The sequence below is a fragment of the Meleagris gallopavo genome, chromosome 5, assembly GCF_000146605.3.
Source record: "Meleagris gallopavo isolate NT-WF06-2002-E0010 breed Aviagen turkey brand Nicholas breeding stock chromosome 5, Turkey_5.1, whole genome shotgun sequence".
Lineage (NCBI taxonomy): Eukaryota > Metazoa > Chordata > Aves > Galliformes > Phasianidae > Meleagris > Meleagris gallopavo.
The window spans coordinates 57,660,838-57,672,641 of NC_015015.2; the positions used below are offsets into that span (position 1 = coordinate 57,660,838).

The 11,804-nt window shown below is 49.1% G+C and overlaps 1 protein-coding gene across 1 annotated transcript in view; it reads right to left on the minus strand.

Annotated features, from left to right (window-relative positions):
- Positions 1-9,587: 9,587 nt before the first annotated feature.
- Positions 9,588-11,804, minus strand: part of DDHD1 (DDHD domain containing 1) — a gene marked incomplete at its 5' end in the record, with an annotated part of 63,115 nt that continues 60,898 nt past the window's right edge. Inside the window, one exon of the mRNA XM_010712189.1 lies at positions 9,588-10,139. Within this exon, the coding sequence (XP_010710491.1) occupies positions 9,958-10,139 (182 nt within the window). The remainder of the gene's footprint in view (positions 10,140-11,804) is intronic.

Genomic DNA, 11,804 nt, shown 5'->3' on the forward strand with positions numbered 1-11,804 from the left:
AAAAAAAAAAAAAAAAAAAAAACCTAACCCTGAGTGCCTTGGCCAGGTCGTCAGGTTTTTTGTAGAGGTACTTGGACCGAAACAGGGGGAGGCCCTGAAGACTGGAGGATAGCCAATGTCACTCCGGTCTTCAAAAAGGGCAAGAAGGAAGATCCGGGTAATTATAGGCCTGTCAGCCTCACCTCCGTCCCTGGAAAGGTGATGGAACAGCTTGTGCTGGATACCATCTCCAGACAACTGGGAGAAAAGGAGGTTATCAGGAGTAGTCAGCATGGGTTCACCAAGGGGAGGTCGTGCTCGACCAACTTGGTGGCCTTCTATGATGCTGTCACATGCTGGGTGGATGGGGGAAGAGCGGTAGATGTAATCTACCTTGATTTTAGAAAGGCGTTTGATACTGTCTCCCACGACATCCTTATAACAAAGCTGAGGAAGTGTGGGATAGACGAGTGGACAGTGAGGTGGGTTGAGAACTGGCTGACTGGCAGAGCGCAGAGGGTCGTCGTTGGTGGTGCAGAGTCTGGCTGGAGACCTGTAACCAGTGGTGTCCCCCAGGGGTCTGTGCTGGGTCCGGTCTTGTTCAACATGTTCATCAATGACCTTGATGAGGGGATAGTGGCCACCCCAGTAAGTTTGCTGATGATACGAAGTTGGGAGGATTGGCTGACACGCCTGAAGGCTGTGCTGCCATTCAGCGAGACCTGGACAGGCTGGAGAGCTGGGCAGTAAGAAACCGGATGAGGTTCAACACAAGCAAGTGTAGGGTCTTACACCTAGGGAGGAAGAATTGCATGCACCAATACAGGCTGGGGATGAGCTGCTGGAGAGGAGCTCTGCAGAGAGGGACCTGGGCGTCCTGGTGGACGACAGATTGGCCATGAGCCAGCAGTGTGCCCTCGTGGCCAAAAAGGCCAATGGCATTCTGGGGTGCATTAAAAAGAGCGTGTCCAGCAGGTCGAGGGAGGTGATCCTCCCCCTCTACTCTGCCCTGGTAAGGCCTCATCTGGAGTACTGTGTCCAGTTCTGGGCTCCCCAGTACAAAAAAGACAGGGATCTCTTGGAAAGAGTCCAGCGGAGGGCCACAAAGATGGTGAAGGGCCTGGAGCATCTCCCCTATGAAGAAAGGCTAAGTAAACTGGGTCTGTTTAGCCTTGAGAAAAGAAGACTGAGAGGGGACCTGATCCAGGTTTATAAATATCTGAGGTGTGGCGGCCATAGTGGTGAGGCCAGTCTCTTTTCAGTGGTACGTGGAGACAGGACGAGGGGAAACGGACATAAGCTGCAGCATAGGAAGTTTCGCACGAATGTGCGTAAGAACTTCTTCACGGTGAGGGTGACGGAGCACTGGAACAGGCTGCCCAGGGAGGTTGTGGAGTCTCCTTCTCTGGAGATATTCAAGTCTCGCCTGGACGCCTACCTGTGCGACCTGGTGTAGGGAACCTGCTTTGGCAGGGGGGTTGGTCTCGATGATCTCTAGAGGTCCCTTCCAACCCCTACAATTCTGTGATTCTGTGATTCTGTGAAAACACAGAATTGGGAGCTCCTAGGAGGTATGTAATCGATGAGGGAGGCTTGGAGGAATTTGGGCTGTTTGCCCTAGAGAAAGAGAGAGGTGATAACATCTTCAAGCAGATAATAGAGGGTTTGCCCAAAGCAGGAGGGATAAGGGGGTGGAAAATGCTCAGTTCCACAACAGAGAGGCAAAAAGTGATGGGGAGATCTGCTAGAAAGGGATTCAGGTGAGCCCTCGGGGGAGGCTGGAGAAGGAATAATCCAACCAGAAGATCATTTGCTGTCCGGACAGCTGCGGTGCCCCATCCTTGGAGGTGTCTGAGGCCATGGATGGGCCCTGGGCAGCCTGAGCCCCAGCCCATGGCGAGCGGCTCTGCAGCATGCCAGGATGCACAGCACAGAACGATCTTCCCAGGACCTCGCTTATTTTCCCATCCACACGGAAACATGGAAATGGAGAGGAGCTGAGACCTATTTTGGCTGCCCGATGTGCTTTTTCCTCCCTGGGGGTTTGTAAGCGAGATCCTGTGAAGCCATTGCTGTTTATCCCGGGCTTGCAACCTCTAGCTCTTTATTTTGCTTGCTTTTAAATAACACCAACATCGGGCTCCACTGGGTTCTCTGAGAGATTTCTTTTCAAGGCAGAGCCCAGGAGATCTGGCTGTCACACTGTTTTATCCAAGCACAAATGCCCCATCCCTCCTACTGGGACCGCAGTGCTGCCATCATTCCCTTTGCTTCGGGCAGTGGAGCTGCTGCCAGATGAGCACATGGGTTACAGCAATGTGTTCCTTGCAGGGAAAGCCTTCGCCTCCTCAGCGATGGCAGCACCCAGCCAGGAAAAACAGCGATAGGAAAGAATAAGGAAAAGAAAAATGACAGCAAGAAACCAAAGTTCATCAAATCCTATGGAAAAGAGATGGAAGAGTCACTGCTGGGTGTCCACGGAGAGGTCACTGGTACCATGTGGAAAACCAACAAGGGTTGGTCATTGGCAATGTGCCCTTCCCATAAGGGATCTGGTATGGACATGGCATCCAAGAGCTCATAGAATCATTAAGGAGAAAGAAAAAGAAAAGCAAAAAGCAAAATAGTTCTTTGCAGAATAGCTGCTCCAGAGAACCTGGGTGACATTTCCAGCAGGGCAAGGCATGCTCCACGGTCATGTCCCAGCTAATACAAGGAAGATATGGGCTTGTTTCCAAGCGCTCTGGCTTGGGGCCAGCTGCTTAACTCTTGGCATCTCAGTTCCTCAGCTGGAAGCAGGCGGGCTGTTCTGCATGGCTTCTCCTGGGCTGGTCAGGTATGGGGAGGTGAGGATGGGACACACTGTAGCCCCAGCACTGCGGGGTGGTTGGAGTAGGGATCACAGGACGGGGCTGAAATGCAAGCAATGTGCAAAAGCCCCCAGGATGGCTCTCAGAACCCTGCTCCCGTGCTCAAAGCTTGTTTTTCTGCAAGATTGGGCTTATTGTTGGGTGGATACATGGTCTGCTTCATGGGGAGCTGCTCCATCCCGGCACTCGGAGTTGCCCACTGCCCCCATCCTACTCTATAATTCTGTAGAATTCCATAGATTCCTGCTTATTCTGCGATTCCATGATCCTTTGATTCCATGATGCTATGATATGCAGCCCATGGGCAGCTCCAGCTCTGCTCCCCGGGACCCATCCGGGGGATTTTGGAGCTGGTGGAGACGATTCACAGACAGCACCGCAAACTGCAAAACCGTATGTCAGGAAGGAGGCAGCAAGCATCCTAACCAGAAACATATTTGGGGAGTGAGTCAGTGGGGGGGGCGGGGGAAGCAAAAAGAAAGTTGCGCCCTTTTGCTTGATGAAAAAAGCATATGGCAACAGCCAGCGATGTGAGCAACATTCCCCGCTCCGACAGCAGTGCCAGAAAGCAAAATCATGACTCAACCTTTGCGTTTCATCCAAATCTAAAGAGAAATCTCACTCAGGAGGGGTATCTTCGGGGGCAGCCAGCGATGTAGTGTGTTAATTAACTAAATGGTTTGGGAGAACGAAGTCATTTTGCAGAAGTTTGTAGGCTCATTTGGAAGCTCTGCTTCAAAACACTGCTTCGAGTGTGGAGAAACAAGTGGGATACACAAATCTGTGCACACATGCTTTTCCCAGAGCCCACAGACCAGACCTGCAAGGACCTCAATGCTTTGTGCAGAAACATCTTGCGTCCAGAAGTGCTTCACTGAAGGCCACGAACACATCGGTGTAACTCACGAATCCGAGAGGGCTGAGAATGCCATTGTGATGATGAAATATAACCAGCGATTGGCAAAGCCTTCACTGCAGCATCCCTGCACTGGACAGTGGCAAGCACCCAGCACTGATGTCCTGGGAGCTGTGACTGCAGATGTCAGAAATGCAATGTTGGGTCAGCGACCACGGGAAGCAAACATTAATTCCCCTGGTGAACAGATGTGGGCTGCAGCACGCAGGTTGCTTTCGTGACAGCACAGCACGCAGCTTTGGGAGGAATGGCTCTGCCCTCTTCCTTTTTTTTCCTGCAGCCTTTCCCTCCCTCCCTTCCCCTGCTGATTTTTAATAATTCTGTTTATAGGAAAATGTTATAAAATAAGGCTTGCATGCAAGGGGCAGTCTGGTAAGCATACTGGAGAAACCCCAAGGAGTGCGCCAAGAGGCAGAGCCGTCCCATCCCACTGCGACACGCTTTGTTAACAGAAAACGTTTGGCTGCTGTTCCAGCGTGAGCCCTTCTTGCAAAGTACACACACACGGCTGAACAGGAGTGCTGTGAAGCAGCAACGAGACACGGCGCTGGTGGGAGCAGCTGGAGCTGAGCAGTGCTGGTTTGGGGCTGACCCATCCTCCTTAGCAAGGAAGTCTCACCATGTCCGTACTGAGAGAATCGTATCGTGGAATCACAGCATGGTTGGGTTGAGTTGGGTTGGAAGAGACCTCAGCGTCCCCCCAGACCCGCCTGCTGTGGGCTGGGTGCCCCCACCAGCTCATGCTGTCCGGGGCTCCATCCATGGTCCTGGGCACCTCCAGTGATGGGGCACCCACAGCTGCTGGGAAGCAGCCTGCCCAGCCTGGCTCCCAGCAATGAAGCCCTGCAAATCCCCATGTTGCACTGCAGCCCCACGGGCATCTCTGCCCTGTGCCCACTTCCACCAGCCCACCCAGCCCATCCTCTTCAATCATTCACAGGTCTCTTTTCCACTGTGGAAACTCACTTCCAGAAGCACAAACTTGGAGAACACACTGTGGAACATGTGGTCCATTGGCTTCATTGCCAAGAGTATCACAGGCTGCCCAGAGAGCTGTGGATGCTCTCCAAGACCTCCAGGATCAGCCTTCCAGCCCCACCATGCCCACTGACCATATCCTCAGATCCACATCTCTATGGTTCTGGAACACTCCAGGGCCGGTGACTCCACCACTCCCTGTGTTGTGCTGGCAAATCAGAGGGCAAAAGTCTGGATTCATAAGGAACTGGATAAGATTAAGTCATTTCTTCTTCAAACAGCTATTACTGATTCAAAACCTATGCTGATAGAGACTTCTTACAAACTCAGAAAGCAGTTAAAACCCCCAAACGAGATACTTCAGCACAAACAAACTTGACATTTTGTTTTAAACTGGAGGCCAAGAATCTTCTTTATCAAACAGCACAGTGAAATGTCAAGACCCTTCAAGAGGCTGCTCTTCAAGTGCAAAGTATGGCATTGCTCTGGGATGTGATACAGACACATAGATAAACTGAAAGAGCCATGAAAGCAAGAAGAACAAAGCGGCTGTGGGGTCTGCAGAGCTCCGGGCAGGGAGGTTTCCACAGCACCTCTCCCACCTCCATGCTTGGGATCAATGAGGCATGGAAAACCATGACACCATGTTTGTTGTGGACTCATTGACTTCTCACACCCAAAGAGAAAGGACGCAGCTGAGGGCTGCTGCAGGGAGATGGGGCATCTTCAGTGGAAGGGCTGAGAGTGGAATTTGTTTTCTAGTGGGACCAGAGAGCACTGACCTCCAGGGTGATCTAGAAGCTCAACAGCCAGGCATATTGGGCTTTTTCCTGTTCCTTGGAGACACTGAATGTGCACGCTCAACTCGTCCATGTTGGATGGAGCTCTGGGCCTGATCTGGTAGGGGGCAGCCAACCCATTGCAGAAGTGGGACTGGGGGGCTGGGAGGTCCCTTTCAACCCAACCCAATCCATAACTCTATGGCGGGAGCTTGAAAATGGGAGGGCTTTGAGGTCCCTTCCAACCCAACCATTCTAGGATTTTATCATCCTGGAGGATGAGCTCATCCATGTGGGCTGAGCTGACACTGAGCTCTAGGAGAAGTCTCCTGGATCATGACAGCAAAATGTCTCTTGGATTTCAAACGGGTTGCAGGGCTTCAACTTGTACGTCTTGAGAATGCACAGACTGTGCTGCAACAAGCAAGCTTCAATGCCAGCAAACTGAATTCAAAGCAGAAATTAGATCAAAAATCTTCAGAGGAGGTTTGAGATAATGGGCAGTAGGGAAGTGGTACTGAAAACATACCTGGGGAAGAGGGAGGGAAAAATAAACCTGGACAAAGTTCGCTTTTTTGGAAAATGCTTATTAAGTGCAGGCAAAATGCAGAGTTTAATAAAAATGCCAGGCTGATAAACCAGAAAATGGGACTGTCACATGGATGATAATCTGGGGGACAGACTTTCTAGTGGGGGTCTGTTGTGATAGGACAAGGGGAAATGGTTTCAAACTAAAGTAGGGGAGAGTTAGGTTGGATATAAGGAAGAAGTTTTTTACATTACAGATGGTGAGCACTGCACAGGTTGACCAGAGAGGTGGTGGTGCCCCATCTCTGGAGAAACCCAAGGTCAGGGGATGGGCTCTGAGCACTGCAGGGAGTGGAGCCAGAGGGCCTTGAAGGGCCCCTTCCAACTCAAACCATTCTATGAGTCGATGAAAATCAGCGAAGACATCAGAGAGGGACTCTGAGGCAGAAACCTCAACTCCAAGCCAATAACAGAAAAATAGGAAAGGGAATGACATTTGAAATAAACTCGTGGGGCAGAGGGCACACAAATGTACATTAACTATCTAACCGCAAACAGTTGACATAGTGCTGAATGAAGTAAAAGAAATCAATTCCCACCCATTCAGCTCGAGGCACAGCTGAGTGGTGTGGGAAAGGAGCAGCAGGACAAACAGTGCAGGAGGTGGCAACCAGGTGGAATATAGACAAGAGAATGGACACTTCTTTCTGATTAGCCTCAAACTGATAAGGAGCTGAAATAATTGAAGGTGGCCAGCTGGGCTGTCACTGCAAAATAAAGCAGCAGCAGAAAGCAAGCATGGAATCACAGAATCATTAAGGCTGGAAAACACCTCCAAGATCCCCAAGCCCAACCCCAGCCCACCCCACCATGCCCACTGCCCACATCCCTCAGTGCCACATCTTCACAGCTCTGAAACACCTCCAGGGACGGTGACCCCACCACTGCTGGGCAGCTGTGCTACTGCACAGAAGAAGAGACTGTTCCTAATATCCAACCTGAACCTCACCTGGCACAACTTGAGGCCATCACCTCTCGCCCTGTTGCTGGTCACCTAGCAGCTATGATGGAAGAATTAGGAGCAAAGGGATGAAATTCAGTAAAATAATTTAAAAAATTGAAGGAGGTTATCTGCAAAATGACCTTGTATTAAAAGACAGCCAAGCAGTGAGCATCAAATTTGGACAAAGAAACTGAAGGACGAGCGTAGGAAAACAGCTGAGGATCAGTCAGGAGACGACAACAAGGCGGTTCATTGCCCTTATCTTGTGTTCTCAAGAAAAACCATCCGCCAACACAGCTCGTAAGGCTAAACATCTCTCTGCGAATGAAAACAAGCTGGTCACTGGAAGCCAGCACATTCCAGCTCTATATTCTGCTGCAGACCATCTGACCAGAAAGTTTTAAGCGTGAAATTAAGAATCCAGTGTGCGGTGATAGGGCTCTGCTTGAGGCTGTGCTGTGCTGCAGACATGGGGCAGCCCTTTTTTTGTCTAATGGCTTTAAAGCGCCGTTATCAAAGAACAAATCATCTTTGCAAGAGGAGAAGAGAGGCTTTTTGAGAATTAAAAAGATGAAAATCAGCCTATAACACGCGTCATATGCTTGTATGCGCTTTCAAATAAACCTCCATTTATTCCTCAGGCGTGCCTTCTTTGTCACAATGTTAGGAATGCTTCTCAAATGCTGGACCAGAATCCGCTCCATGAGAGCAGGACGAAGGCAAGGCGATGCTCAGCTCCTGCCCCTCTCCCTGCTTGCCCCAGAGGTACACAGGAGGCACACGAGGATCCCAGCCCTTATATGGAGCGCACTCTGCAGGCTCCAGCACGTCCCGGTGCGGGGAAAAGAGCCATCCCATAAATCTGAAACATGTTCTGGACAACAGCAGAGTTTACGCAGACCACAAGAATTGTAGGAATTAACCCCCTCTGCGTGCAGCACTGAAAACAAGATCTCGTGGAGATGCAGTGCTGGGAGGGGTGGTGCAGCTGTGACACCATCCAACCCTGAGCACAAACCGGGAGCATTCGGAAATGTTTTGCATGTTCCAAACATAAAAGGAGATTCTCCTTTTATGTTCAAGTTCTCCTAATTAAGAAGGGTTGATTGAACAACGAAAGCAGCCGCAAAAACAAAAGCCTGTTTTCTGGAACAGAGGTGTCAAACTCCCCTCCACTTAAAGGGCAGACCTGAATTTTTAATGATTATTCATCAACCAAGGTGAACTTGCCAGGCATGAGTTACGATTCACTGAGGCCAAAAGGATTTAATAGCCAGAGTTCCACAGAGCCCATGTCTTGCTGCATTTATAGCAGCACCGTTCCCATCATCTTCTGCCCTTCCCCCCACTTCCCATTCCTCCCTTTACCCCCTCTGCACTGTTTATCCCTTTATAATTGCTGCTAAATCCCTAACCACAACACACAGCCTCACGCCCCGTTCCTCCCCCATTGCACCGCACGCTCGGGCACAAACAAGAGCCCAAGCAGCAGAGCTGCTGCCCTCCCCCTCCCAAATTTCAGGAGGGAAGGACGCTGGTTGGGGCTGCTGGTCCCACATCTGTTTACATTGAGAACGTGGCTATTGGCTGACACCACGGCCTCATCCTTTGCAAAGGAAAGCTGAGATTCTGCAGCTTCTAAACATGCCATACAGACCACAAATACCCGAGCCAGAGGCAGCGCAGAGGCTGTGGATCTGACACTTCTGCTCATGAGCTGTGCATGGCTTAAGATCCCAGCAGTGACCTTTTAGTGCTTCATTGGGAGATATTTCCTTTCATCACAACACATCCCTCTTGGAGGCTCCTGAATTAGTTTCAGATACAAATCCAATCTAAGTCCTGCTATCCTCAGGTCTCACCGAGTTTATATAATGCTGCTCTCCTTCCTCTTGACGGCTCCTTGCATGTCTATATTCACAGACAAATATATGTTTCTATACAGAAACACATATGTACACGTCTAATCACGGCAAAGGTATCCTCTACACTGAGGTCAAAGCCTTCATACGTTTCAGAGACACGTGGGACCTGGCCAAGCAATGACTCACCTTTGAGAAGAAGGTGATTAACGTCATTTGTGTGAAACCACAAATATTTATTTTAATGAAAAAATACTTAAAGTGTGCCACAGTGTCCATATATTCATCTGAATAGTAGTACAAAGATATGCATTTCTGAGAAAAAGTCTTAACGCTGTAGAAAATAAATGTGGTTCTTAAATTATGTCAAAAGAAACCAGTAAAAAAGTAATGATTTATACACTGGGATAAAATGAAACAGAGATAATAAATTATAATTACAGTATTTCATATCCTCGTGGTGCTTTTCAGCGTTGGTTTCTCCACGTGCCACGTAGAACACAGCCCAGCAGCCAGCACTCAGAATGGTACTGTGGATAACAGGATGTGGAGCTGAACAGATCCTAGAGAAACGACACCACTGTTCGTTATTGACTGACACATACAACATTGGAACATGGCAGTTTTAGGTTTGTAAGTAACACATACTTTGTTAATGGAAATTAATTTCGCTTTTTTTTTTTTAAATCAACTCCTCTTTTTATACTTTAATGAACTAAACAGCAATTATGGTCATCAACAAGAATGTCACCCGAGCACAATGCACAATGGTGCGTAAGTGGTGCTGCACGTTGTGTCGTCTTTTTATGCAAAGTCAACAGGAATTTGGAACAATTTCAGGTCCGATTAAGCACTGCAAAACGTTTGAAACTATAAAGTGCTTTTCCATACAAATCATTTTTGCTCCTTAGAAACAGGAAAAAATCCAAACATGCACTTAAACCTGAAACCTCCATGCCATACATACTGCGGTTTAACATCTGTTTTGTGCCACTGGTTTTCAGATTTCCTTTCCCATCCCTCCCAACCCCCAGTCAAAAATTCAGATAGCGTCCAAATTGGATTTGTCAGTATCATCCTGGTCGTGTTTGTACATGAAGGTTAGGAGGAAAAGAGCAATATCCAGAGATGACCAATAGGCAGTGTGCGACGTGACTGCAGACCAGTATCTGCTCTCCACCAGACCTTCCCTGAGCTCGAAATCAATCCTGTGCTCCAGTTCCACTAGAAGAAAGAGAAATGCTGTTAGAATTGTATGTCAGTGGAAGGAAGAGAAATCCTTGCTTATTTGTCTGTCACCTTTATGTTCTGATTCTGCAGAAACCAAACCTAAAGCTTGAAAAAGAGCTGGTATATAAATATGTATATATATTTAAGTAACTGTATATAAGCTTTGTGTACCGATTATAGAAATAAATCTATGCTCCTTATGATAACTACACAGAAATACCCAGGAGATGCTGAGATCCTGTCAGCAAACTCTGTCAGGAGGGGGATGCTCAGAGCCTGCAGCAATGAAGGGATCTGTTGTACCTCTGGCAGCTGAATCCCCATTCAGACTACATGCAGTACGACGTGCTTTCAGAAAACCATAGCTCCAGCCTTTTTAATTTCCAGATTATTCCAAATATGTTTCAGCAGTTATCCTTTCATTGTAATGGCTGCTTTGATTAATACCACATTCAGAGCAATTCTCACTGCATGTTTCACTGGGCCAATGGCTGACCTATTGTGAAGGCACTTCAGTGGTTAGAAAATCTCTGCAAGGAGCAATAGAATGAAAAGGACAAAACTAAAAGCCTGCTTAGCTACAAAAGCCAAAACCCCATATTGAGTAAAAAATGCAGCCATTTATCAAAGGCAATTTCAAGGAATTTTAATTCTTGGCTGGGAGAGAGCATAAATGGAGCATCACAACAAGCGCTGCCTCCGCGGTCATGGCACAGCAGCACTGGGGAGTGACAGCCCTTCATCTCTCACAGCGGCGTTTCGCTGCTTTCCAAACACAGCAAGGAATGGGAGTCAGAGCCTCTGCATACCAGGAGACAACCACAGTCATTTCCACTGAGATGCATGCATTCAGAACCAGTCGCTCTGCAGCAAAACACCCCGACCAAGCCCGTCTCCGTTACAGAAGCCTGGGAGGAAGCCAAACCCCACTGCAAGCCACTCTCTCGGAAGCAGACACTCGGGCCATGGATTGCATCACTCTGCCCACAGATTCGTGGCCTCTGCTCCAAGTTCTCCTCCTGTAGATGGGATTTCACAGAATCACAGAACGGCCCAGGTTGGAAGGGACCTCAAGGATCACGAAGCTCCAACCCCCCCAAACCACAGGCAGGGCCACCAACCTCCACATCTCACAGCAGCCCAGGCTGCCCAGGGCCCCATCCAACCTGGCCTTGAACACCTCCAGGGATGGACGGGGCATCCACAGCCTCTCTGGGCAGCTGTTCCAGCACCTCACCGCTCTCACAGCAAACAACTTCCCCCTCCCATCCAACTGAAATCTGCCCTCCCTCAACTTCAAACCATTTCCCCTTGTCCTGCTGTTATCTCCCCTTTCCAAGAGCTGACTCCCCTCCTGTCTGTAGGCTCCCTTTAGGTACTGAAGGCTGCACTGAGGTCACCCCACAGCTTCTCTTCTCCAGGCTGAACAAGCCCAGCTCCCTCAGCCTGTCTTTGTAGGGGAGGTGCTGCAGCCCCCTGATCATCTTTGTGGCTCCTCTGGACCCCCTCCAACAGCTCCCTGTCTTTCTTGTATTGGGGGCTCCAAACCTGGACAAAATGGTGTTCAGGTCTGGGGTGACTGTTTCACTTTTAAAACAGACAAGAGGTCTCAGGATGATAATGGAACACTTGGCAGCCTGTTTTCCAGATACCTGTAGT